Source organism: Myripristis murdjan, chromosome 17 (assembly GCF_902150065.1).
Source record: "Myripristis murdjan chromosome 17, fMyrMur1.1, whole genome shotgun sequence".
Lineage (NCBI taxonomy): Eukaryota > Metazoa > Chordata > Actinopteri > Holocentriformes > Holocentridae > Myripristis > Myripristis murdjan.
In genome coordinates this window covers 35345026-35372525 of record NC_043996.1, presented here as the reverse complement: position 1 = coordinate 35372525, position 27500 = coordinate 35345026, and the positions used below count along the sequence as shown (strand labels likewise).

Below are 27500 nucleotides of genomic sequence, written 5' to 3'. Positions count from 1 at the left end.
TTCCCGGCACTTCCTGTGGCATCCTGCAGCAGCAGCTGGGCTCGGTCCAGCTCGCCGCTCAGCATCTGCACCAGGCGGCCCAGCGCCGGCCTCAGCTGCTCCTGGACCAACGGCCGGGCCAGAAGGAAGCCAAACATCTGCAACACCTGGAACAGCCGCAGTTTGGTCACGTGTGACATCACGGCGAGCAGCTCTGTGGCTGCAGAGATTCATTTAAGAAACACGTTTGGCAAACTGATAGATTTAGGATGTAACCTGTTTGCTATGGGTGTGTCTCATGGGCGGAGCCAGCGGAGAGCTGGGTGTGACTGTCAGAGTGATGTGTGACAGGGACGACAGTCAGATCTCAAGGATGCATATTAATAGCAGGCTTTCGTAAACATACACTGTACAGACAGAAGCACTGGGCCACACCTCTGAGTCACTGAATTCAGGTGTGTCATTCACCAACTGTCATGTCTGTTCTCTCACTGCTACTACAATCTGAGCCACCGGCGCTGCTAAATAATGGTGAATTTGGCGATCTTTTTTTTTTTTCCTCTCCTTTCTTTTTTTCCGGGCTTTATTCGGGCTGTCGGGCCTAAAGTTCGGCTAATTAGTAGGGTAGGGTAGGGCCTGGGGCTGGCCCAGTATGGCCCGGGTAGGGTAGGGTATTCATTTTCAGGTCTGATAAGAACTCTACCACAGACACTCCAACATCTGGCAGAAACTCCCACAGACACTCCAACATCTGGCACAAACTCCCACAGACACTCCAACATCTGGCACAAACTCCCACCGACACTCCAACATCTGGCAGAAACTCCCACAGACACTACAACATCTGGCAGAAACTCCCACCGACACTCCAACATCTGGCAGAAACTCCCACCGACACTCCAACATCTGGCAGAAACTTCCACAGACACTCCAACATCTGGCAGAAACTCCCACAGACACTCCAACATCTGGCAGAAAGCCTCCCAGAAGAGTGGAAGCTGTTCTGCTGCAAAGGACCACCAAAGTCCAGTCCAGGGTGGTGTAAAGGGGGCGTGACCTGCAGGGGGCGTGGCCTGTAGGGGGCGTGGCCTACAGGGGAGCTGGTACCTTGACTGCAGTGTCGGCGGCGGCGCAGGCGTCCACAGCTCTGCACAGGACGGAGCCCAGCTGGATCTCACAGCTTCTAACGTGCAGCCAGAACGTCCTGAGACTCTGCAGGAAGCCCTGCACACACACACACACACACACACACACACACAGACACACACACACACACACACACACACACACACACAGACACACACACACGCACGCACACACACACACACACACACACACACACACACACACACACATTCACATGCACATACAACTTCTTCTAGAGGCTCTGCTTTGGGACTTTGCTCTTGTTCTTGGTATTTTAATCTACCGTATTGATCTGAATATAAGACGACCCTTTCTCTTTTTCAAGACCCTTTTTTGGAAATATACTTTTTATATGGACATTCTGAGACAGCAGCCCATGCTAGCTGTAAACTCAGTGCGGGGGATGTTGAGCTCTGTGGCAGCTTCAGGTGCTTTTTGCTGCATCACAGCCCTCGTAACGGGCAGTCCTTCACTACGTTTCTCATTCACAAAATCGCACACCCTCCTGTCAGTCTCGTTGAATCGACCAGTTAGTGGACCACGAAAAGCTCTTCTTCTCTTTTTTAGCTCTTCTTTCTGAGACCGCCACCGTCTCACATTGCACTCAGGGCCAGGGTTAAGGGGTTAATGGATGTTTATTTACCTTAACAGTTTCGGAGGTGACTTCAGAAAGCGTCCAACTGACAGCCGGAGCGGCACGTCAGCTGGCTGCTACATTCAACCGGGTGGCGGCGCACACCGGCCGGCCCACCTGATGCTGGCTGGTGCCTCAGTCGGCACCGCGCCCACCCGGTCAGGTCTGCTGGATCTGACAGGTGCGCGGTGCACACAGACTGCCATATATACCTTTCATCATAAATCAACTTTTGTTTATACGCGGTTGCAGCAGCACCATGGACAGCGACACAGACAACATGGTTGATTGCGCGACGCGGCCATTCGCCGGTAATCGCGCTTCGCATTAAACGATTTTGCGGAGGCAGGAGGAAAGTTGCATGATTTACGTTGTATCCACGTTCGCGCTGCGTGTGTGACCGTGCATGTGCTCGTGCATGAACACCCGTACCGTGCTGGAGCACACCCCTTCCAACCGTGCCAGAGCGGGGGAAGTGTGCTGTATTCAAGCACGGAACATATGCAAGTACAATACATGTGTATTTGCTTAGACCCCCAATATAAGACGAGGGCGTTTTTTTCAGGGCATTTTCAATGGAAAAAATATCGTCTTATATTCAGATCAATACGGTATTTTCGGCAAATTCACTTTCATATTTAGAGTTCTGTTTCCTTATGACTCAGTGCTGTGCTGCTGTGTTTGTCTTGGACAGCTCTCTCAGGTGTCTCAATGAGATTATCTCTATAAATAAAGGTTAAATAAAACACACACACACACACACACACACACACACACACACACACTGTTACCTGATCCTGTGGGCTGGTGGCGTCACATTTGCTCTCAGCCAGGACTTTAACACTCTGCAGGAACTCATCATACACAGACAACAAGGTGTTTGTCATGGCTCCGCCTCCACTGCCTGGTAGCTCCACCCCCTCCAGCTGATAGAGCTCCACACACACACAGTACACTTCCTGTTGGCGAGGAAGGCGCGAGTCAAGATCAAACATTTCTCCATACAACACACACACACATCTGAAAACACTATTGTACTGTTTTATATTTATTTCTTACCTTTAAATTCAAAAACTGTTTGGGGAAAAAAAGAAGAAACTACAAATAATAATCACACACACACACACACACACACACACACACACACTCACACACACACACACTCACACACACACACACACTCACACACACACACACACACACACACACACACACACACACTCACACACACACACACACACACACACACACACACACACACACACACACACACACACACACTCACACACACACACACACACACACACACACACACACACACACCCACACACACACTCTGCTGCTGTTGGTCTTCCCAGGGCTGCTTCACTCATTACTCTCTCTGTGTGTGTGTGTGTGTGTGTGTGTGTGTGTGTGTGTACTTCAGTGGTGTGCAGGCGGTCCAGGAAGGCGTCCAGCTGGTAGAAGATCAGCTGAGAGGGGAAGTCCCACCTGGTGTTTCCATCCTGCAGAAATAAACTGAATGAACATCAGAGCATCAGAGTGACGGACCACAGCTGCTCTGTGGAACATTTAGGAAGCACATGATTGGTTCTCCTGTGGTTCTGCAGCCAGTCAGCAGCACAGAGCCTCAATGCCAGTGCTAATCTGCTCACACTCACAGCATTTTACAGCCATGGATTATAATCTCAGTTTATAATCCTGTCTGCAGCAGAAATATGGACAGGAACAGTCCAGTTACTGATCAATATCTGGATCAAATGGACTGATCAGTTTAGAGCATTGAGCCCCACTGACCCACACAGATTCTGCTCTGTTTAGCTCAGTGCTGCCCCCGCTGGACACAACACTGACCTGCAGGCTGTTTAGCTCAGTGCTGCCCCCGCTGGACACAACACTGACCTGCAGGCTGTTTAGCTCAGTGCTGCCCCCGCTGGACACAACACTGACCTGCAGGCTGTGTAGCTCAGTGCTGCCCCCCAGTGGCTGCACCTTGCTGAGGCTGTAGGAGACGTGCAGCTCCTGCAGGGTCTGGATGCTCAGCCTGATGTTGGACAGAGTCTGGCTCGGCTCTCCTGTCAGGCCCTGCAGCAGCTCCTCTGCACGCAGGAACCTCCTGGTCTACAACAAGCAGCAGTCAGTCTCAGGGATGAATGAATGAATGAATGAATGAATGACTGAATGGACTGATGGATGGATGAGCGTGCAGTAAGCAGACCATGCTGATGAAGTTGTTGCAGAGCTCCTGCAGCAGGGTGACCATCCTGCGAGGCCGGCAGTAGAACTGAGAGCGGCTCCACAGCTCAGACACAGCGTCCAGCAGCGCCACCATGCTGCCCCTCACCTGCAACACAGCTCCAGTCACACACCGTGTGTGTGTGTGTGTGTGTGTGTGTGTGTGTGTGAGTGTGTGTGTGTGTGTGTGTGTGAGACCTGGCTGTAGTCCATGTGCTCGATGTCCTGCAGGATCTTCTGCAGAGGCTCCATGTGCAGCACGATGTCCTCTGCCTCCCTCAGCCCTGCAGGAACAGTTCACACTAAATGTTCTGCGTTCCACTGCTGTGACATGTTCCACAGACAGAGAACCCACCTTCCTCCACGTTCCTGCAGGTGCTCCTCAGGATCGGCCAGTACATGCTCTCTGTCTTCTCCAGTATCAAGGACAATTTGATTGCTTTGGGGTTCATCAGCTGGAAAAGATTTTAAAAATGGAAATAAAACGGGAGCAGTCCTCCAGCTGTACCTGTGTGTGGACACACTGCAGATCCAGCAGGTGAGCTGTACCTGTGTGTGGACACACCGCAGGTCCAGCAGGTGAGCCGTACCTGTGTGTGGACACCCTGCAGGTCCAGCAGGTGAGCCGTACCTGTGTGTGGACACCCTGCAGGTTCAGCAGCCTCTTCTTCCAGAAGTCAAACTCGTCCTGTGGAAGCAGCTTGTGTCTGTCCTGGACGTCCTGAGCCCAGTCCTGCTGCAGCAGCTCACACACCTGCTCTGCCCACATGATCACCACTGACTCCAACGTATGGAGCCACTTCCTGTCACCCTCACACGCCACGCTGAGTCCACCAGAGGAGAGGAGACGAGATGAGACAGGGCGGAGGGAGGTGACAAGACGGTCAGGACAACATGAGAGGGATGAAGAGAATGAATGAAAAATGTGTAAAAACTAAAAATGTTCTCAAATCTGAAACTGTGTCAGTATAAATAAAGAACTGTAAACTCAGAAGGTGTGAGTTGCAGTTTGTTACCTGCCGGCGGCGTCCTCCAGAACGGCGCTGCTTCCTGGGGGAGGCAGGAAGGTCTGCTCCTGAACTTGACCTTTGACCTCCAGCACTTTGTTCTGCAGCTGGTCAATGTGTTCGTACATGTCCTCGGCGACCTCTGCAGGACACATGCTGCGCAGCAGCCGGCACACCACCTGCAACCAGCAACTAACAACTAACAACCTGCAACCAGCAACTAACAACTAACAACCTGCAACCAGCAACTAACAACCAGCAACCAACAACCAACAACTAACAACCAGCAACCAGCAACTAACAACCAGCAACCAACAACCAACAACTAACAACCTGCAACCAACAACTAACAACCAGCAACTGACAACCAGCAACCAGCAACTAACAACCAGCAACCAGCAACTAACAACCTGCAACCTGCAACCAGCAACTAACAACCAGCAACCAGCAACTAACAACCAGCAACCAGCAACCAGCAACTAACAACCAGCAACCAGCAACTGACAACCTGCAACCAGCAACTAACAACCAGCAACCAGCAACTGACAACCTGCAACCAGCAACTAACAACCAGCAACCAACAACTAACAACCAGCAACCAACAACCAGCAACCAACAACCAACAACCAGCAACTAACAACCAGCAACTAACAACCAGCAACGAACAACCAGCAACTAACAACCAGCAACGAACAACCAGCAACCAGCAACTAACAACCAACAACTAGAAACCAGCAGTCAGAAACTAGAAACTAGCAACCATCAATTTGAAACCAGCAACTAGAAACTAGCTGGTAGGGCTGGGCAATATATTGATATTATATTGATCATGATGTAAGGCTAGACACTGATTTTGGATATTGTATTTTTTTTCCATGTATTGCTGAGCCTGTCCAGCACTCTGGTCGCCTGAGGCTGTTTTACATGTGCTACAGATGAAGCTGACACTGACGTGATATCGTGATATGGTTTACATGTCGTCCTTTACTGGTTTTAAAAGCTGCGTGATATCAGAAGGATGCAAGTTACTGAACTTTAAACAGACTGTCTGTACCTGCTCGGTCACCATATCCACATCACTTCACATCAAAATCTCTAGTGTGTAAATATCCTCTGGAAGCACCAATAGTTTTGTCTACAGTATCACCAAAATGTCCATATTGAGGTATTCAGTCAAAGTTATCATGACATTTGATTTTGTTTGTGTCGCCCAGCCCTATTTCATAGAGATTAGACATTATGAGAGAATGATAATACTATAACTGTTTTGCTGTGTAACCTTTGACCTTACCTCCTCGGTCACCGTGACAACAGCATCCACGGCGGCTTCAGGCACCTCGGCCACCTGCACCTCCCTCACACCTTCCCGGGTCACCACGCCCGCCGCGCCCTTAGCGAAGCAGATCGCCTTACCGCCGAGGTCCTGAGACAAACCCAGAGCCACCCGCAGCTCTGACGCCGCGTCCACCTGGACGAACAGGCTGGACAAATCAGGCGTGTCGAAGAATCTGCCGATGATGGCCCGGTTGCAGTTTTCCAGGATAAACGCCTGCCATTTGTCCGGGTTCAACCTGAAACTCTTTAGAGTAAAATCTCTTATCACATCCAGTCGTTTGTCGTTGGCCTCCATGTTGTTTTTCTGTTAATATCTACTTTTCCTGTTTCCAGCTGTGTTTTTGTTTGTTTGTTGTTTGGAAATTCAAGAGTAAATTTTAGATAACACTTAAAGCTTGCTGAAAAAAACCGAAGCAAAAATTCAAAATTCAAAACACTAACGGATGATTTTTCACCAACGGTTGAGTGAGACTCGTGCTACCTTCAGGGTCCCCTCTCATCCGGCGCTGCCAGCTTCATCAGGTCGAAGGAATTCTCGGGGCCTTCAGGTGTTTTCTCTTGCTTTCTCTCGATTCAATTCAATTCAATAAGCTTTATTGGCATGACTGTACTATATACAATATTTCCAAAGCATTTTTGGACAAACAGGTAACAAAACAGTGAGCAATGACACACATAAAAACAAACAAACAAACAATAATAAGCAATCAATAAGCAAACAAATAAATAAATAAAATGGATTTCATCATGACAATATTCATATTATCTAATATTTTCATAAACATTTCTGTATGTGTATATTATTTGAAGAGTTCATTTGCAAAAACAGATATCTCCATTTGAATTTATTAAACCTTTTCAAACTTTTTTGAATTTGATCACAATTTACTTTATATTTATTTCTATTTTTTATGTTAATTTAGCCTGGCATAATGTTTATCATCCTAAATCATGCTTTGTGTGTGTGTGTGTATATATGTGTGTGTGTACTCCAAGCAGTATCAGTGAAAAGGGTGTATTCATTTTAAGGATGGCTTTTATCTGTTTTTGCAAATGAACTCTTGATTTTATTCAACGTCACTGACATTAAAGCTCCATTGAATTGACCCGGGGCCTCCTGCATTCCATAAGTGACTATAAAGCTTTGAATTACGAGCTTTAAGAGGCACACTGAAGGCAGCACAGCGGCCATAAAAGACGGGATGTGATTGGTCGGCGTGAGGACGGCGGCGCCGGCGAGGCGGCAGCAGGAGCGGCGGACAGGGCGATGAAACACGTGAATATCAACAGGTGTGGAGACCTGAGAGCTCAGAGACCTTAAAGGTGAGCCGTGTGATCTGAGTGTCCACCGCGTGTTGGTGCAGCGGGAAAGCCACCTGAGTGCAGGCACGAGCTGTTGGCGAGTAACTGCACAGGTTAGCATTGAGCTAATAGCCGCTAGCTAACCGCAGCGGCAGCGTGTCGTTGTGAGCCAGCGGCGGTGCTAAAGCTAAAGCTAAGCTAAGCTAAAGCTAGCAGTAACGAGTTAGCGTTATGAAGTTAGCATAATGAAGCGGCGAGTTAGCAGGCTGTGTTAGTGTGTGTGTGCTGCGGGGTTAGCTCTGAGCCTGCGTGTTGGGTGCCTTGCTCATGGGCAGAGGCAGCCGTGCCGCTGAGGGCCACAGGCTGCGTGTGATGACGGAGTTTCCTGCGCGGCTCCACAACAACGTGACCTTTGACCCCTGAGGCCGAGCCCAGGTGCACCGCGTGGTTTTGGCTTCACGCTGCAGGTTTTTGGTGAGTAATCTGTATTTCACGTCCTAAACAAAGCATCTCTTACCAAAACAAAGCATTAAGACAGTGAAACATAAAACGGTGCAAAAGACAAATTCAGCCAAAACAAATCTATCACGAAAAAAATATAGAAATATAAGTAATAAAAATAAATCACAAATTAAATGCAGCGCAAGTGTATGGCAATAAACTCAGCTGACACGTTGTGTTTATATTGTTTGTATGTGAAGAACCTGACGGCTGACAGGCAGGTAGCCTTCAGGTGTGTGAATAAATACAGGATCATTAGCCGTTTTAAATGCTGAGAGTGTAAACTGGTGCCGTGGACTGGAACACCCCATAAAGGCCTGTTAGTTCTTCCTCATTTGATTTCTGCTTCTTTCTTGACCAGGATATCAAACAGGCATCATCATCAGTGTAACAACAAGGTAAAGGTGCACGGCTCACACACCTTGTTGCTCTGCAGAATATTTCAGATGTTTCTGTGTAACAGCACTGACATCCAAGAAACATGAGAGACCTCTCTGCATCAGGCCAGACTGAATAAAACATATCACAGCTCTAGGCTTGTTTTTCAAAATAAAAGCATTACCTTGGATCCCTGAATAATCTCAATATGCAGAATTCATCAATAAAAGTGAATATGTACATCTGGTGGTCACGTTTGGATCCCTGCTCTGATGGTTTCCTCACAGGACTGAAGTTTGGAAACAGGAAGTGATGTCACATGTCAACAGCTGGATCCCCCTCACACACCAGTGTACATGTGAAATAACACCTGAATGTGTCTATCCAGGTGTGTCACCATGGTGCTGACTCGGCCAAAAGGAGAACAGGGAGGCTGGAGGCGGAGCTTAAGGTGTGGAGGATGTTCTGCAGAGCGACACCTGGCCAGCAGGTGAGAGGCAGGTCTACTCTGAGCTGCTGAGTGAAACCACAGCCCGTCAGTCATAAAGACACGAGTCAGTGACTCAAACATGTCTTTGAGATGTTTGCTAAATCACAGGCCAACAGAAAGCCTTCACCTGTGTCCTCAGCTGGAAGTGATCTGTCAGCTCACCTCTAACATTTAAGTGTCTTTGGATTTTTGACCCTGATGCTGAATAACATCTGCAGAGTGGACAACTGCAGCTGACACTCTGAATCAGGGGTGGGCAATCATGTGCCATGGAGGGCCGAGAGGCTGCAGGTTTTCTTTCCAACCAAAAACCACACCAGCTGATGTCACTGATTAGTCCCTGCCCTCTGCTTGAAGGTGAGGTAATCAGTGAAATCACCTGGTGGAGTTTTTGGTTGGAAAGAAAACCTGCAGCCTCTCGGCCCTCCATGGCACATGATTGCCCACCCCTGCTCTGAATCATGAGCTGGATACTGGAGCTGCCTGTCTGTCTGTCTGCCTGTCTGTCTGTCTGCCTGTCTGTCTGTCTCCTTCCTGCCTGTCTGTCTCCTTCCTGTCTGTCTGTCTCCTGCCTGCCTGTCTGTCTGCCTGTCTGTCTCCTTCCTGCCTGTCTGTCTGCCTGTCTGTCTGTCTGTCTGTCTGTCTCCTTCCTGCCTGTCTGTCTGCCTGTCTGTCTGTCTGTCTGTCTGCCTGCCTGCCTGTCTGTCTGTCTGTCTCCTGCCTGGAGGTGATGTAATAAAAGGCCGACTGAAGCTCCTCCCCAGCAGTGAGTTCACAGCGGGAGGAGCCGTGACAAAAACCCACCGAAGCGTTTTTCTGATCCAGGCCTTAGTTTGCTTTAATTATCCTCGTGTTTCCTAACGTGCAGCGCTGCTCGATATGGACAGTTCCATACCTGGATGGATATTTATTTATTTAAAGATATTTTTTTGGCATTTCTGCTTTATTTGACAGTGACAGTGGAGACAGACAGGAAGGGCAGGGGAGAGAGAGAGAGGGACCGAGCCCCAGCCGCTGCCATCAGGACCGAGCCCCAGCCGCTGCCATCAGGACCGAGCCCCGGTACACGGGACACGCTCTTCACCGATGAGCCGCCGGGGCGTCCCATACCTGGATATTTATTACCCAGTTTCCCCTCGGAAAAATAAAGTATTTCTGATTTTTATGCCCGATATGTGGACAGTAATACGATGTGACTGTGGGTTACTTGACGTTTTAGATGTGACAGCAGTTAAAACTAAAAACAGTGTAATAACAGCTGAAAATGCAGCGACTTCAATGTCTTATTGATCAGAACAGACCGATCGGTGTTAATCGTCCATATCGTTGCCTCGTTCATATCTGGATAACAATATGATAACAATGTGTTGTTCTAACGAGCTCTCCTGCTCATTACCTCAGGACCCTGTGGACCTGCAGGCCCGGAGCTGATTGGAGCTTCCCTCATGACATCACATGACATCAGATGGTGGTGAGTTGACATGTTAGCAGATGAAACACAGATGCACCTGTTCCACCTGTTCTGTCCTCTAACGTGGACGCTGTGTGTGCCTGCTGGCTCGGCTCAGCGTGGCCTTAGTGTCATGGCTGTTGTGCTGCTCTGACCTCACCTGCAGAGCTCGCCACCCGCCCTGTGGAGCATCATGGGAAATAGTGTTAGGTTTTTTTGGTTTCTGATAACAAATTGTTCTTCACCTCCTTATTAAATGTTTGGTGTTTTTTTTTTTTGTTTTGTTTTGTTTTTTTTTTTCTCCCCCATGTGTTGGGTGCTGACTATCAGTCCACCTCAGCCTTGTTTGGAGTCCTGAACACACACACGCACACACACACACCACACACACACTCCGAACCACAGCCAGCTCTATGCTGCCGGTCGCAGGTGTGTGTGTTGCTGCTGGGAGATGATGTGAACAAAAGGCCGAATTGCAGCGCCCCCGCCAGGCAGCACGTTCTCAGAGCGGGACGCAGTGACAAAAACCAGACTGAAGCATTGCTGATCCCAGAGCAGCAGCACAAACCCGCTGACCTGCAGCCGTGACTCACCGTCCACGTTAACGGCAGACTAGCTGAATGCTGCCCAACACATGAAATAATCAGGTTCATGTGCTGCAGCAGATTAAATGCAGTGACACATCGTGGCTGCTGCTGCTCAGGTGAGTCAGATTGTGTTTGTCATCTGCTCATGACATCACTCTGAGGTCAGAGGTCAAACAGCAGCCGTTCAGCTCCTGCTTTTATTCAGTAATTGCCAATCTCCGATGCTGTGATTGGACGATGCTGCTGTACAAACGACGATGCAAGCCTGTTGGCCAGGTGAGGCAGGGACACAGGTCGGGCCAGAGCCCCCTGTTGGTGACAGAAGAACACCACTGCTATCAGTTGTATTGATGGAAATGGAAATCAAGTCAAATTTATTGATTTTAGTTACTTTTCACGCAGCGGACAGGTGGGCCAGGTCGCGGCGGACAGGTGGGCCGGGTCGCGGCGGACAGGTGGGCCGGGTCGCGGCGGACAGGATCAGCGTGGTGAGTCTCCGGAAGGATCCAGGTGACTTTACCTGCTCAAACAGGTAAAACAGACATGGAAACAGGACCGGCTCACGGCAAAGCACAGTATTTCCAGGTGGTTTTCATTGCCATGGCAACAGCTGTAGTGTTTACCGATGTTGACAGAAGAGTCTGTTTGAATAACTTTATTGAAACGTCCGCAGTGACGTCAGGTGGGTCTCCGTCACATCATCTGCTGCCAATAAAGTTATGTAAACAAGATGAGAAACTAATCCATAGTTAATATTGGCTCATTAGACGCTGTCAGCTGATCCTGACGAGCCGTGTTAATAAAGTTATTGAAAAAGGTTCAACCTGCCAGGTGAGACAGGAGCCAGCAGCTGTCTGCCTGTTGTATTTCTATGGAGGTAATGTGACATAGACACACACGGCATCACAGACCCGTGAAGACCAGCATCAGTTCTGTCCTGTGTGTGTGTGTGTGTGTGTGTGTGTGTGTGTGTGTGTGTGTGTGTCAGAGGCTTGATAACTTTAATTTTTGTGTGTAAATGAACGTTTGACTTGTGGATCAATAAAGTTTTGTCCAACAGTCCACTGTGCTGATTATTTTAGTGTGCATAATGTTTCAGATGCTGCTTCTCACAACAGTGTGGCTTGTTCAAAACAACACAGCAGAGGTGCTTAGTAATCTGATTACTTTTCAGAGAGAAATGCTCTTATGCCAGTGTAAGACTGTTAGTCTTCCAGTCACTTCCTGGTGACTCTGGTTATGATCCGGTTTCCCTCCTGTCTGTGTTTAGATGTGTGTAGAATATGATCTCCTCTGTAAAGTCACTTTATTTCACTTTGAGAAACTTTAAAAAATATATATCTTTAAATTTATTTGCACAATAAAAACATCAGAACAAAACTAAAATGGCAATAGATTGTGCAGGTGAGATACAGAAAACTCCTAGGGGCTGATGGAGAATCTCACCTCAAAATTTGATTACATAACAAAATCTGTCAAACAAAAAAGCCAATATACATGAGATCAATGCAGTACAAGTGTCTATGGACCTGTGTGAGTGTGTGTACATGTCTATGCAGGAGGGTGTGGAAGCAAAATAAAAACCACCAAAACAAAGTTAGTTTGGTCTGTCAGACGCGTCCTCAGGCGACTGGAGCGCTGCTCGGATGGAACTGATCCACACCTGCTCAGCGGATCACCTCTGCTGTAACACTCCACACAAAATAGTCCCAACATGCATCACCAGTCTGTTCACAGCACCAGAGAGGAGGAGGGAGGGAAGAGGTCTCACTCTGCCTCGGTTTCCAAGACCCACGGCCTGTGTGTGTGTGTGTGTGTGTGTGTGTGTGAGAAACAGTGCAATAACCAAAATGTTGGATCATGGATATATTTTCTAGCTTGAACTTTAATCTTTCCTGTTGCTTGTGAGCAGCACCTGTGTTTTTTTTTTTTTTTTAATTCATAATAAAGGCACATTCTGTTTTGCCAGCAGTGAGAGAACCTGACACACACACACACACACACACACATACACACACACACCCCTACAACCTACAACACACATGTATGACAGCATTTAGAGCACTTTACACAAAGGTGTATATATCCTATATATGTTCTGTATCCTATCATATCCTACAACAGTGGTTTTCAAAGCAGGGTCCTCAGCAAAATGAGGAATATATGATTTTACTCTTAAAATATTGGATGTTTTTCTCCATGTTTTTTCTTTTCCCTCTGTCTTTTAGCCCGTACTCTGATTACTAATCTGTAAACCATGGATTGGTAAATCACAGGTTCAGATTATGAACCTGAGAGTCAAGTTACAAACAACAGGAGTCACGTGCTGTACACTCAGGGATTCACAATACAAACATACAAGACTAAAGGAGTAATACACAGGAGAAAAGACTAAACTGGAAAACACATTGAAAAGAGAGGGAGGTCAAATCAAGCATCAAAACAAGACATTTCGTTAAGAGGAAATGAACCATCAGCGGATTCAGAGGAGGTCAGAGACCCAGGACGACTGGACTTGACAAAATAAACACCACGAGCTGAAAGCAGGAGAAGGAAGTGGGTCTTCAAACTGGATTTAACTTGCGGCCTCCTCGCGGCTCTGCTCTCATGACCCCTGCGGCGCTCCGTAGCTGCCTCACTGTTGGAGATGTGGTCACGTCTGAAGAGACGATCTTTGGACGTCCCTTCTTTGGGAGGTTAACCTGTGACCCGGAAGTGCATCAAAGCTTTTTGTGCAGGTAGAAGTTGCAGAAGCTAACCTGCAGAGCAGAAGCCGTTTCCCCGCCGGACCCCGCGGAGCAGAGCGCCGCAGCAGGATGGAAGCTCCCACCGCTCCTCCGGTAAACAAACCTCCGCCTGAGCGGCTCCCGCAGCCGGGGGCGCGCCGGCCGCACTGCGCAGGCAGCTCCCACCAGACTCCACTCACAGAGCCGCCAGAGAGCCGCCGGCCTCCCGTCCACACCCCACACTCCTGATAGAGAGTCCCGCACAGGCTGGGCTCAGGCCACTTGGCTCCGTGGTCGTTTCGGCGTCTGTTTCTCCTCTGAGCTCCGCTTGCAGGTCAGCTAGAATTGAATGTAAAGTTGTGCTTGGTTCCCTCTGCTGTCGGTGGGAAACCGGAAAGAAGTCCGTGGGAAAAACACGTGAAGCCGTCAGAGCCGCTTCACTCTGTGGGTAATAAGTCTGGTTAGTGGAGTGTGTGTGAGCAGAGGAACAGCGGCTCCCCGGCAGGCCACGGGGGGCTCTGTCCTGCAGGCCACGGGGGGCTCTGTCCTGCAGGCCACGGGGGGCTCTGTCCTGCAGGCCACGCTGAGCTCTGTCCTGCAGGCCACGGGGGGCTCTGTCCTGCAGGCCACGGGGGGCTCTGTCCTGCAGGCCAGAGGAGCAGCAAACCGGCCTCTTTTGAATGGAGTTTGGTGGGACTTTCCCTGCTGAGCTGGGCTGTGTAGCTCTCATGCTAGCCTAGGTTCTCCTCTGCACCCGGAGCAGGCTGCCTCCCCCCCACACCCGGAGCAGGCTGCCTCCCCCCTGCACCCGGAGCAGGCTGCCTCCCCCACACCCGGAGCAGCCTGCCTCCCCCCTGCACCCGGAGCAGCCTGCCTCCCCCCTGCACCCGGAGCAGGCTGCCTCCCCCTGCACCCGGAGCAGCCTGCCTCCTTCACACCCGGAGCAGCCTGCCTCCCCCCTGCACCCGGAGCAGCCTGCCTCCTTCACACCCGGAGCAGCCTGCCTCCCCCTGCACCCGGAGCAGCCTGCCTCCTTCACACCCGGAGCAGCCTGCCTCCCCCCTGCACCCGGAGCAGCCTGCCTCCCCCTGCACCCGGAGCAGCCTGCCTCCTTCACACCCGGAGCAGCCTGCCTCCCCCTGCACCCGGAGCAGGCTGCCTCCCCACACCCGGAGCAGCCTGCCTCCCCCCTGCACCCGGAGCAGGCTGCCTCCCTCTCACCCGGAGCAGCCTGCCTCCCCCACACCCGGAGCAGCCTGCCTCCCCCCTGCACCCGGAGCAGGCTGCCTCCCCCCTGCACCCGGAGCAGGCTGCCTCCCTCTCACCCGGAGCAGGCTGCCTCCCCCCTGCACCCGGAGCAGGCTGCCTCCCCCCCACACCCGGAGCAGGCTGCCTCCCCCCCACACCCGGAGCAGGCTGCCTCCCCCCTGCACCCGGAGCAGGCTGCCTCCCCCCTGCACCTGGAGCAGGCTGCCTCCTTCACACCCGGAGCAGGCTGCCTCCCCCCTGCACCCGGAGCAGGCTGCCTCCCCCCTGCACCCGGAGCAGGCTGCCTCCTTCACACCCAGAGCAGCCTGCCTCCCCCCTGCAACCGGAGCAGCAAACTTTAAACATTTTTGACCCCTGGAAAATTAATTAAATTGTTCAAAAATCCTCCAAAATCCCACATGAGGACACCAAGACCCTGAGGAACACCACAGAAAAATGCTTTGATTTAGTGTCAAAAACTTTTGGTATTTGCAGATTTCTGTAAGATTTAGTTTTTTTCAGTGACTGGATGTTGAGGTGTTGTGTTGTGTAAATGTGTCAGAAACTGGCCCTCACTGTCAGTCCAGCTGGAGCAGCAGAGCTCCTCTGAACGGCCTCGCTCTCTAGTTTGTGTCTGTAAAGTCTGATGAGGCTGTGATTCTCCTAGAGGTCACTAGAGGTCATTTTACACAGCGACGTCCAGTTGGACAAAAGTCTCTGGCTGCAGTGAAATGGCTGCTATGGGGGCCAACATCATCACACAGGAATCAAATGTGGCTCATTGAATCCACAAGAGTCTCAGCTTTCCAGTCAAAGCAACTGATGCAGCTCCAAGACTGTTTAGGCCCCAGTCTGCACACACACACCATTTTACAACAGGCCACAAGAACACATGTGGACTGCAGGCTTTGGGGCCCAAACTGCATGGGATTAGCAGAAGGTGGGCGTGTCTGCAAAGGGGAGAGAACCCATTTTCATTCACACAGCTGGAGGTCAGAGGTCAAGGGACACATGACAGATTTTCCCTCAACAACATTGAGCTGAACTTGGCAGAGATACACTCCTGATCAAAATCTTAAAACCAGTTGAGAAATTGCAAGAATTTACATTTTGCACTGTTGGATCTTAAGAAGGTTCTAAGTAGAGCTTCAAAATGCAAAAAGAAGAAATGGGAGTGAGACAAAAAAAAATTGAACAGCCTATTTCAGTTTAATGGTTGTTTGCAATAAATTTTTTTGTCTCACTCCCATTTCTTCGTTTTGCATTTTGAAGCTCTACTTAGAACCTTCTTAAGATCCAACAGTGCAAAATGTAAATTCTTGACATTTTTCAACTGGTCTTAAGATTTTGATCAGGAGTGTATTTAGCCGCCTTGCTGACGGTCCGGCGTGACACGATTGGTAACGACGGGTTCCTTAGCTCGTCTGGTTTCATATTTCTGTACTGTTTCTGTAAAACAGCCCAGTCCAGGTGTGTCGCCACAGCTGATGAGGTTCAAGTGTCTGTTTCTGATTTTGTGTTTGTGTGTCACAGGACTCACCTGCAGAGCTCAACAGCGTTCAAATCAAAACGGAGCCGGACTGTGAGGTGGAGATCCAGTGGTTCCCCGTCCTCAAGCAGCTGTCCGTCAACCTGACCGACTGCCGGGAGTGGCTGGGGGGGCAGGACTTCCTGTCTCTCGGTAAGACGCCTGACAGCTCTAAGGCAAACAGTTCTGCTCGGTCAGGTTTATCGACCGCACTGCTTTGTGGTGCGTTCAGGTCCTCAGGTCAGCGTGGTAAATAGCAGCTTCCTGTTCACTCAGCCCGCAGGTGTAAACTGGACCTGGGAACTCTTTTGGCGATGGTGTCCAGAGCAGGAATGACAAAACAACAAAATGGAGTTTCATCACATGTGCAAGCTCAGCAGAGACAGACAGACAGACAGACAGACAGACAGACAGGTGGGCAGCAGGTGGCGACCAGGTGCTTCTGTTATCACCTGAAATCACACAGCTCCATCCAGTTAGAACACTAGTCAGATTGTAAACGCACTGATCCTCTTTTGTTCAGTTCCAGTCTGATTCCAGTGCATACGACGGCGTGTCAGAGCCAAGGAAAAAGCATAGACATTCTCTGAGATTGAAGTGCTACATTTATGAGAAAAAAACCTGTGAAACCTAATTTCTCCTCCTCTGTATCCAAGCCTCCACCTGTGCTGCCCCCTGCTGGCCGTGTCTCAGGCCTGCAGCTGGTCCCCTCAGCAGATTCTCCTCTGACATGGGATTCAGGAACAAGGAGATCCTGCTGATCTGAGCCCAGAATCAGCAGATTGGTATTGCTGATTGCAAAAGACGTATGGAGATCACCCAGAGCGCTCCCTCATTTAATAACTTGTCACAGACAGCAGAGGCTGTGTGATGTAAAGCATTCAAACTTAAAACATAAACTCTTTGCGCTCAGATAAATGAGGTGATATTGTGTCCACCATGTAAAGTAACTCTTTAAAATAAGGCTTTTGCAAACTTGCTAATGAACTTTAATATACTTCACTGTATAATCCAAAACTGAGTATTTGATTGTGCATTCACTCTTCACGCAGATTTCTGAAGTTAAAAACAGAAAAAAACTTAATTAAGAAATCTGAGTTTTTCTCTCAGTATACCCCCCCACCCCTTTAGCTCCTCAACTGTTTTCCCCTCCAGCAGGCCTGATACGCCGTCGTAGATACGAGCACTGCTCTGATAACTTATTGTTGTATGGTTGTTGTTATTATGTGGAAGGTGAAGGCTGGATTAGGGTTCTGCGGAGACTCGTCGCAACGTGCACGCAGTTCTCACGCAGGCCGTGTGTGTCCAACATCCCTCTGCGTTAAACGCTAAGCAATTCTCCGCCACAACGCTATGAGGTGCGTTTTTTTTTTTTTCTGCAGACCTACAGACCCTGTGGCGTCTGGTCGCTGCTCTTCCTGTTGTTGTGCCGGCAGCGCCATTTTTAAAAGGAGCAGCAGATCCAGATCCAGCAGGATCCAAACTTTCCAAACAATTTGAAACCAGCCGATGAGTCGAGATGTGATCACAGCAGCAGCTCTTTTAAAAACGACGCTGCCGGCACAACAACAGGACGTGACGCCGGAGGGGCGAAATGCCGGAAATGGTGTAATTCGGCGGACCAATCACAGCTCTTGTTGTCAGTGGGGGGCCTGCGTTGGGGGCTGCGTGGGGTCTGCGTAGTTACAATTTTTCGGAGGTGCGCGGCAAGGCTCTGCGGCGGTCGCACACCCCCCATAAGCTTCGCACAACCTCCGTACGCTCCGCTGAACGCAGAACCATAATCCGGCCTTTACATGAGGCTGGAGTAAATAACACAAAACTTCCTGTTAAAAGAGCAAAAAGATACAGAAATGCATCAAAATTTATTGTATTCCAAAGCAATTTATTGTAACTGTAGGTTAGGTGGTTTCACATACAAACATGTAGGTTAGCTAACATAGCTAATGTTAACTAACGTTAGCCTGCAGCTGTTATCAAATCCACTGCAAACAAGGAACCAGCGACTTTTAACGGCGACTGTTTCTGTCGGAGTCACGAAGCAGCAACAATCAGCTGACTGTCCCGAAGAAGACAGAAGATCTGCTTTATGCCTCTGAGGACCAAATACACGTTTTACTTTTGTACGATGTGAGTCCACAGTGACTACAGCAGATGTGTAGTTGTCCTGCAGTGGAGGGAGGCAGGACAAGTTTGGAACAGCACAGATTGAATTGTGGTCACTGTGGCGGCCCGCTGCTTCACGACAGCATCAACACACACAGTGAACAGTTCCTACATCTGTTTGCATGTGAAGCCACTTAATCTACAGTTAATCTACAGTTCAGATAACTCTGACATTAAAACCATTGACCGTTCCTGAATGCCAACAAGATCCATGATCTTTGAGTTGGAGCTCAGAGCCCTCAGCGCTGAAACAGCTCTGATTAAAGCTGACACATGACCTGCTGTTGACGTTAGGGGAAAACGCCATCTTAGCATTACTAGATCTTATTGCCTTCAGTACTGTGGATCATGATGTCATGATCCACAGTACAGTATTAAGGGTACAGCAGTAACTCTCTACTTCCATTATATGGAAAAAGTTATCAATGCATTTGTCACATCACAGCTGGATTACTGCAGTTCCCTTTACTTTGGCCTCCCCCAGTCTTCACTGTCTCGCCTGCAGATGGTCCAGCATGCAGCTGCCAGGATGTTGACTGGTATCAAAAAATATGAGCACATCAACCCAGTCCTCGCCTCTCTCCTGTCCATTTTAGGATTCAATTTAAAATCTTTTTGATTGCATTCAAGGCTCTGAATGGTCAGGTCCCACCTCATATCACAGACCTAATTCATTGGCATTCAGCTTCTAGGCCTCTTAGATCTGACAACAAATCACTGTTGTATGTCATGTGGTCACGACTAAAACTGACAGCTGAAGGAGCCTCTGCAGGCGCTGCACCTCGACTGTGGGACCAGCTGCCAGCAGACATGAGCAGGGCTCCCTCCATCTCTGTCTTTTAAATCGAGGCTTAAGACACATTTTTATTCAGTGGCCTTCTTGGCCCACTAACTTTTTTATTTGTTGTCATGTCTATAACTGTGTATGTGTCCTTTGTTGTTTTATTGATTTATTTATTTATTGTTCACTTCTAACTTCGTATTTACATGTCCTCTGTACCGCACTTTAGTCAGCTTGAGCTATGTGTAAATGTACCTTATAAATAAACTTACTTACCTACTAAATAAATTGCTTTGGAATACATTAAAATTTAGTGTATTTTTGTAATTTTTTTCTCTTTTTAAAAGAAGTTTTGTTAAAGTTCCTTCCTGCCTTGTTTGTAACTACTAGTTTTGTTTGTAACCATCATGTTGTTCTGTTTCTTTGTTTTTTCCCGCTGCACATGAACACATCATCACACTGACCTGTGACCTCTGACCTCCATGCAGACGATCACCCTCATCTCCTCGCTATCAAGAAAGAGAAGCGGCGTGTGGCAGCAACGACAGGCAGGAAGATGATGTACTGCCGCGAGTGTAAGAAAGGTTTCTACAAGTTGTCGCACCTGGAGGCGCACCGCCGCGTGCACGAGGGCCAGAAACCCAACGAGTGCTGGCAGTGCGGCAAGACGTACCCGACGCTGCTCAGCCTCGTCATCCACCAGCAGATCCACGACAGGACGCAGCCGTACCGCTGCTCGTACTGCGACAAGACCTTCGCCCTGAAGCGTGACTGGAAGACGCATCACCGCACGCACTCTGGAACCAAACCCTTCAAGTGCTGGTTCTGCGGGGATGGATTCAGTGGGCAGGACGAGCTTGCCGAGCACCTGCAGAACCACAAAGGCGAGAAGTGCTACCACTGCAAAGTCTGTGACAAGATGTTTGTGTCCTACCAGGGCTTCAACTTCCACCGCAACTCGCACAGGAAGCAGAAGCTGCTGCCCTGCTCCAAGTGCAAGAAATCCTTTGCCAACCCTCAGAGCCTGAAGCTGCACCAGGCCACGCACTCCAGCAGAAAGCCACACAAGTGTCCCATGTGCGACAAGGCCTTCAAGCTGCTGAGTGGCTTGCGCTGCCACCAGAAGACCCACGACGACGAGAAGGCCTACAGCTGTGACGAGTGTGGCAAGTGCTTCTCCAGCCTGCAGGGCCTGAAGCTGCACAACCGCACGCACACCGGCCTCAAGCCCTACAAGTGCCAGGAGTGCGGCAAGAGGTTCACCCAGTCACCACACCTCAAAGCGCACATGGTCACCCACACTGGCGAGCGCCCCTTCCTCTGCGTCACCTGTGGCAAAAGGTTCACCCAGTCGTCCCACCTGCGCTCGCACATTACGCTGTTCCACGTGGGCAAGAAGCCATTCACCTGCGATGACTGCGGCAAGAGCTTCACCATCGCCCACTACCTGAAGGTCCACCGGCTGAGCCACACCAAGGAAAAGCTGTACAACTGCTCCTACTGTGAGAAGACCTTCTCCTACCACAACTCCTGGAGGGCCCACGAGAGGATCCACACCGGAGAGCGCCCGTTCAGCTGCCGCGACTGTGGGCGGAGCTTCATCACCTCAGGCTCGCTGCTGAGTCACCAAAGAGCCAAACACACAGGAGAGAAGAGCCACTACTGCTTCACCTGCGGCGAGTTCTTCCTCACCAGCTCGCTGCTGCGGATCCACCAGCTCAACCACACGGGCGAGCGGCCGCACGTCTGTGGCTGCGGCAAGACCTTCAAGACCAAAGGCGTGCTGAGGTACCACCTGAAGAGGTTCTCAGACCACCAGCCCGCCAAGTGAGCGGGAAATGGCAGGGAAATCCCTGGAATGGGTGAGAACTTCCTGCTGGGAGCCACAGCCTCGCTTCTTCTCCAAACAAAACACAAACCAGACCGGAAGAGCTTCTCTCACCGACTGGACAAAAAATGTGTTTTGAGTTGTTTTTTTTATCTCACTTGCAGGGTTTCCACATGTCCTGGGACTTGTGGAAAGTCATGGAATTCAGAAAAAAATCAGTTTCAGAATCAAGAATTCAGTCAAGATCCAGATCAAAATTAAGATTTGTTTTGTCAATTTAAAAAAAAAAAAAATTGTTAACTAGTTACTTGCCAAAAACCCAATTTCCTTGAAACCCATGGGTCCTAGAAGATCTGATGATTTATTTCAGACTTTAGCAGAATTTAATAAATTGCTGGGGCAAGTCATGAACTATCTTTTTTTTAAAAAAAAAAAATCAGTAACTACTCAACAAATGTAAAATCTATTATCTCCCTAAAACCGTTGTGTCAGAGATGATTCACCATGACTGGAGATCAGCTAAAGTTGAATCTGTTCCTGATGCTAATGAGGAAGAACCCTTTTGATTTTGGTGACCCCATGACCTTTCCTCTGGCACTACCCTCAAGCCAAACTTGGGGCTGTCGTCCGCAGATGGCACATGTCTGACTTTTCCGTTTTCGGTTCACTTCCCCGTAGAATTAAACAGATTAATAATAAGCTTTAACAAAGACTTTTAAATCTGAATTTTGGTTGAGGGAAAGAAGCGTACCATTTAATTTATAGAAGACATGGAAATTTCACATCTTGGTCATGGAAAAGTCTTGGAAGTTTCACATCTGACAGAGTGGGAACCTGTCAAAGTCAAAGTATGCTGAGTGAATGAAGCTCTGGCAGGGCGTTTTGTTTTCTCTGACGTGAGGAATAAAAGTAAAAAAAAAAAACCTTTGCAGTAAGAATATTTTAGTTTGTTCCTGTTTGGAAGAGCAGAGCATGGCAGGTCTGAGGCTCCCAGCAGGAACATCTCGTCCTGCCCAGTCCACACACTCCAACCTGCCGACTCAAGACTGAAAGAACCCAGAGGGTCGCTGGTTTTGATGGTGGTGATGATGATGATGATGATGATGATACTGATATTGAACCAAAAAGTGTGTTCCTGTCCAGAGGGACGGAGCTGGTCCTCATGAGACCAAACAGACGTTTTCCTTCTGTAATGAAGTGATGAGGCGGACGTCACACAGGAGACTTTTCCACACGCTGCTGCCGTCATGATCAAACTAAACAGCTGAACTCTTACACTAAATACTGCAAATAAAATCAAAACTACGTGCAACAGCCAATGAGATCAGAGAGCTCCAGGTTTGTTCATGTGTTTGTTTGTTTATTACAGGTTGTAGTGTGTACTGTCACTGTCACCAGGAACCAGCGAGGGTACGCCTCTATGATTTACCTCAGAGCATCAGGGGAGGGGGGGGGGGGGGGGGGGGGAGAGAGGAAAAAAATACAAGAAAAAACATTTTGCTGAAACTCTCTGAAATTTTTTTCTCGGAGTGTAGCCCCGCCCCTGGCAGAGCTGGGGCTGGTGGACGGAGTGATGTCACACAACAGAGTGATGTCATGTCCAGCTCTGCTCTGATTGGTTGTTGCATGCAGGAACAGTGAGCTTCGTGCAGCTTTTCGGCTGCGTGAGGCTGGAGCTCTGTTACTTAACATTTCCGTTTCCTGTTTACCTGCACACTAACACTCACCTGGACAAGCCGAGGGCCCGGAGCTCCGCCCCCCCGCCGCAGAATCTCCCTTTTTGATTTAACTGCAGGTCCCCGTGCGGCGGCGACCACACCAGGGCAGCTTGTTTCAAACAGCTTTTTCTCTCCGTTTCAACTTTCGGTCCACATGAAAACTGGGCTGTGGGGCACTTCCTGTTTCCATCTGCCAACTTCCTGTTTCCATCTGCCCACTTCCTGTTTCCACCTGCCAGTTTCCATCTGGCAACTTCCTGTTTCCACCTGCTCTTTCCTTCCTGCTTCCTTTTTGCACCTGCCACTTCCTGTTCCCTGAAGGTTTGAACATCATGTAGATGTTTGGAAGCTGATTGGCTCTTGCATTTGTAGCAACAAACTGCTGCTGCTGCTCTGCACACACACACACACACACACACAGGAGCGTGTGTGTGTGTGTGTGTGTGTGTGTTTAACTCGAGCATTTAGTTTTTTGTTTCATGTGAATTTCATGACTTTTTTCTGTATTTGTGATAAGAGTCGGGACCAAAACGCTGAAAGTGTCGGTGGGAGGCGTCGCTGATCTGACCGTTAAACTTCGTTTATAAATGTTGTTTTCTTGGCATTTTAAAATTCTTTTTTGTTCATTTTCTTTTTCTGTCTTTTTGCAAACCGACCGGTAATTTTATTGTTGTTTTTGTTGTTATTTTTGTTCTGGATTTTTGTCTTTGAGAGAAATCGAGTGAGTTAGCTCGGGCTGTGACTGAAAGGACATGAGGCGGCGGCGTCCCGGCGTCAGGGGGTGGCTTCACACTGCTAACATGTGAACGACAAAAACAAAACAAAACCAAATCAGGAGCGCTGCAGGCCACTTCCTCAGGACGTTTTCTGGTTTTGGGATCATTTGTTGTTGATTTGCTCGTCACCTGTTTCCTGTTTTTGGCACAAAAATCTATATCATTTCTATTAGAAAGACGGGGGTTTTCAAAAATTTTATGTAGTTTAATTTTTAGTGTTTTGCTAATTTCCTGATAATTTTCTTTAATTTTTATCTATTTTGTTTTTAAGGACTTCCATTTTGATTATTATTTTTGGACATGAGCTGATCACCTGTTTCCCCGTGTGTCAGAAGGAGATCAGGTGAGTTAGTGGAGGTTTCAAAAGGTGAAGCTGAAATGAAGACGGGCTGGGTGGCGATCAGCTGACAGGCCCGTCGCCGCGGCAACAACACGACCAGGAAACACACTCTGCGACGCTTGGGCTGTTTTTATTTGTCCTGCAGCCACGTGGCCTTCTCTGCTGTGACGCCAAACCAACAAACTTCAGTGCAGCTCCTCCACTTTCAGCTGCAGTTTGTCGACATGGAGAAATGAAAGTGCATTCAGTCCGTACACAAACTGTCTGTGCACATGCAGAACTAAATGAAGCGCTTCATGAGTTTAAAGCTCCAGCTCCTCTGCAGGTTCCAGAAGGTTCCTCTGATCTCAGAGCTGCCACATCACTCCTCCTCCCTTTCCTCCATTCATTCCACTACGATATGAACATGAACTTTCAGAGCCTTCACACTTTCTTCACTCCAGTTTTCCATCAGCCCAATAAAGTCCTCCACATGAGTTTTCCTAAAAGCAGCAGCACTGTTGGCTTTTCAGGACTTTTTCACACTGAAGCGCTCCCTCCTCCTCCTCCTCCTCCTCCTCCTCCTCCTCCAGGGAAAATAGTCCCTAAGCGGGGAAACGTTTTGCTTTCCACAGCCGATCATCAGCTGTGTGGTTTGTGAGTGTTGAGCAGAACATTATGAGGCGGCTGCTTCAACCACAGACTCACATTTTGACTCTGGGCTGTTAAATCTTTATTGATAAACGGTTTGTTGGAGCTGCTGGAGTCACACTGACATGAGATGCACACACACATACACACACACACTTAACAATAAACAGTGAAAAACTTCACACTCTACTTCCCTGTGTTTTCATTTTATTGTGAAATCTCAGCTCCATTTCTTCCTGGACAACAGCGCCCCTTTAATGATGACATCACACTGAGCAGAATGGAGCTGTTTTTTTTTTTTTTTTTAATCTTTATTGAAACATTCAAATGTACAAATATTTCAGACATGTGCTCAACATACTGTCCAAAGAAACAGGAGTATGAAATATAAAATAAACATATCAAATTCAAATTAAACATTGGGGAAAAATGGATTTCATTAATATAAAATGGATATAGAATTTAAAAATTGTCTACATTGATGACAGCTGGTGACAGTTTTAGTGAAATTCAGAATATATATATATATATATATATATATATATATATATATATATATATATATATATATATATACGTATATATATGTATACATACATACATATACATATACACACATGGACTCTTACTTTGTTGATTCGATGTACTTCCTGTTGGAACAGGAAGTTTGGTGCAGGGAAAGATCACACAAGTTCAAACCAACAGGATCTCAGTCTGGGAGGAAAAACACTTTTATTTTGAAGGAGCGGGTTTATGAGAGAGGATGTCTAAAGATTTGTGAGGGTTTTATTGGTTGACATTTTTATTTACAGCCACTGGTGCAGAATGGTGACGTCACTGTTTAAGATGCTCTGTCTGACCGGAAGTAGAGCTCATGTGAGGTCATGTCATGGGGGCTTTAAAAGTCACAGGTTCTTTTACTTCCTGCTGCTTTTATTTTGAAGAGAACACTTGACGTCGGTGCGCACCACATCACTTCCGCTCCACGTTTCGTAAACATTTAAAGATGGCGGGCTCCTGTGTGGTCCGCGCTCTGCTCAGCCGCGCGCGTCTCTTCAGGTGTGTGACGTCAGGGAGCAGACGGAGCTTCGTCACCGGCGGGCAAAGCCGCGGGAGTCTGACGTCACAGCCGCAGGCGGGAAGCGGCGGCAGGAGCTCGAGCGGCGCAGAGAGCCGCGCGGCGCTGTGGGCGGCGGCAGGTAGGTCACCTCACACCAGGCTCCGTCCACTCCACCTGTCAGGTGTGTGCTGCCTCGCTCCTGGGCGCACACACGCCACTGTGCGGCGTGACGTCATACACGTATCGAACCGTGAGGAGCTGCTGCTGGGTGCGGCGGCGGCAGAGCGTCAGTGTGGAGGACTGAGGAAGATGAGGAGGACGTTTTCCCCTGGACTCACCTGGACTCACCTGGACTCACCTGGACTCACCTGGAGCCCCGTCAGCTCGGCCTCGGGCTCCTCTGTGTTCTGTTCTGTGCTGTCTTTTATTATTTTTATTTTTTCTCGTGTGCTGTCTTCCTTTAATGGTACTGTGATGCTGCTGGATCCACAGTTTCCCTGAGGGAACCAGCCCAAAGGGATCAATAAAGTTTTCTCTAATCTAATCTAATCTAATCTAATCTAATCTAATCTATCCCATTGAAATGAATGGAGCTGGTGGCTCGCTGCTCCCTGCTGTAAAAACACACTCCTCTGTGTCGCTCCCGTTTCCCTTTAAGGATACAAAAACCTGATTGGCATACATGAACTTACAGATACTTGGTTTGTTTGAGCAGTTAACAGCAAGAGCATAAATCAATCAATCAATCAATCAATAAACAAACAAACAAACAGTGCAGAGCCAGTCAGCTGGTCAGGTGGGAGATTAACGAGGATGAAACAAAACTGAACGGAGGAAAAGTTTTTGAGCTCATCCATCTTTCATTTTCACTCTGACCTCCTACGCCTTATCCTCTGTGTGTGTGTGTGTGTGTGTGTGTGTGTGTGTGTGTGTGTGCGTGTGTGCGTGTGTGCGTGTGTGCGTGTGTGTGTGTGTGTGTGTGTGTGTGTGTGCAGCCTTCTCTCTGTTCAGCAGGACTGAGGAAGACGAGCGAGATGAAGGCCAGAAGAAAGAAGACGCCATGATCCTCCTGCTGAAGAAAGCAAAGGTACCAGTCACAGTGCTGCTATTGTACTACTGCAGTACTACTGCAGTACCAGTAGTACTACAGTAGTACCAGGAGCAGTAGTGGTATTAGTAAAGAAAGGAAACCCATTCTACACACAATTTGTGTCATAATTTTTGTTATAATTTTTAATATTTTTTGTTTTGATTTTTGAAGTTCCTGCTGAATGTGAGATGCTTTTGCTCTCGTGTGAATCATTACAAATCTATTTTTCTTATTTATTTTGTTTGTTTGTTAGTTTGTTTGTTTTGTAATGTGTGCTAATTTTCTGGAATTTTTAATGGCATTTTTTACTTTTTGGCATTTTTTTTTTTTTTTTTTACATTTCTTGACTTTACTTGCATTCTGTGCTACCTTTTTTGTTAATTTTCTGATGACCTTTTTGTTTTCATGTTTCTGAAAGAAATCCAGTGAACTGTCTCAGGTGTTAAAGGGCTAATCCACCACACAGAAACATGGAGCAGTGATTATTGATTAATTGATCATAATGTTTGAGTTGATTTGACACGTTATGACACCTGGACCCTTCCACAATGAGCACAAACCAAAA

General features: G+C 48.4%; 3 protein-coding genes, 1 long non-coding RNA gene and 1 other non-coding gene across 13 annotated transcripts in view; 4 read left to right on the top strand and 1 right to left on the bottom strand.

Annotated features, from left to right (window-relative positions):
• LOC115374940 (dynein heavy chain 17, axonemal-like) overlaps window positions 1-5142 on the bottom strand; it is an 8097-nt gene extending 2955 nt beyond the window's left edge. For 2 of the 3 annotated variants that reach the window (XM_030074121.1, XM_030074120.1), the window contains exons 1-10: window positions 5011-5142; window positions 4626-4818; window positions 4350-4449; window positions 4193-4278; window positions 3978-4103; window positions 3710-3880; window positions 3181-3264; window positions 2551-2718; window positions 1087-1203; window positions 1-146 (exon numbers count right to left, since the gene is read on the bottom strand). The exon at window positions 1-146 is cut by the window's left edge and continues 96 nt beyond it. In XM_030074121.1, coding sequence (XP_029929981.1) covers window positions 1-146; window positions 1087-1203; window positions 2551-2718; window positions 3181-3264; window positions 3710-3880; window positions 3978-4103; window positions 4193-4278; window positions 4350-4449; window positions 4626-4818; window positions 5011-5129 — 1310 coding nt within the window. In that variant the 5' untranslated portion in view covers window positions 5130-5142. The remainder of the gene's footprint in view (window positions 147-1086; window positions 1204-2550; window positions 2719-3180; window positions 3265-3709; window positions 3881-3977; window positions 4104-4192; window positions 4279-4349; window positions 4450-4625; window positions 4819-5010) is intronic. The other variant, XM_030074122.1, reaches the window with a different exon arrangement.
• A 2418-nt stretch (window positions 5143-7560) lies between these two features.
• Window positions 7561-12131, top strand: LOC115374966 (uncharacterized). 5 transcript variants are annotated; one of them, XR_003929680.1, is made up of 6 exons: window positions 7561-7659; window positions 7974-8112; window positions 8501-8537; window positions 8906-9007; window positions 9962-10478; window positions 11447-12131. It is a non-coding gene; the product is annotated as an uncharacterized LOC115374966 (long non-coding RNA). The 5 variants fall into 5 exon arrangements; XR_003929678.1 differs by lacking the exon at window positions 8501-8537 and having other exon boundaries at window positions 11447-12129; XR_003929679.1 differs by lacking the exons at window positions 7974-8112; window positions 8501-8537 and having other exon boundaries at window positions 7563-7659; window positions 11447-12128.
• Window positions 10901-11011, top strand: LOC115375925 (small nucleolar RNA SNORD89). Its single transcript, XR_003929757.1, has one exon. It is a non-coding gene; the product is annotated as a small nucleolar RNA SNORD89 (small nucleolar RNA).
• A 1561-nt stretch (window positions 12132-13692) lies between the features above and the next one.
• LOC115374945 (zinc finger protein 664-like) lies at window positions 13693-22300 on the top strand. 2 transcript variants are annotated; one of them, XM_030074135.1, is made up of 4 exons: window positions 13693-13884; window positions 16552-16699; window positions 16823-16960; window positions 19982-22300. In XM_030074135.1, the coding sequence occupies exons 1-4, from the start codon at window positions 13861-13863 to the stop codon at window positions 21322-21324; spliced, it is 1653 nt and encodes a 550-aa protein (XP_029929995.1). In that variant the 5' UTR covers window positions 13693-13860; the 3' UTR covers window positions 21325-22300. The 2 variants fall into 2 exon arrangements, with proteins under 2 accessions (XP_029929995.1, XP_029929996.1); XM_030074136.1 differs by lacking the exon at window positions 16823-16960 and having other exon boundaries at window positions 13699-13884.
• A 3435-nt stretch (window positions 22301-25735) lies between these two features.
• The window catches only part of ttc19 (tetratricopeptide repeat domain 19), an 8838-nt gene continuing 7073 nt past the window's right edge, over window positions 25736-27500 (top strand). Inside the window, exons 1-2 of one of the 2 annotated variants that reach the window (XM_030074149.1) lie at window positions 25736-25984; window positions 26841-26932. In XM_030074149.1, the coding sequence (XP_029930009.1) occupies window positions 25792-25984; window positions 26841-26932 (285 nt within the window). In that variant the 5' untranslated portion in view covers window positions 25736-25791. Of the gene's footprint in view, window positions 25985-26837; window positions 26933-27500 lie in introns of both variants that reach the window. The other variant, XM_030074148.1, reaches the window with a different exon arrangement.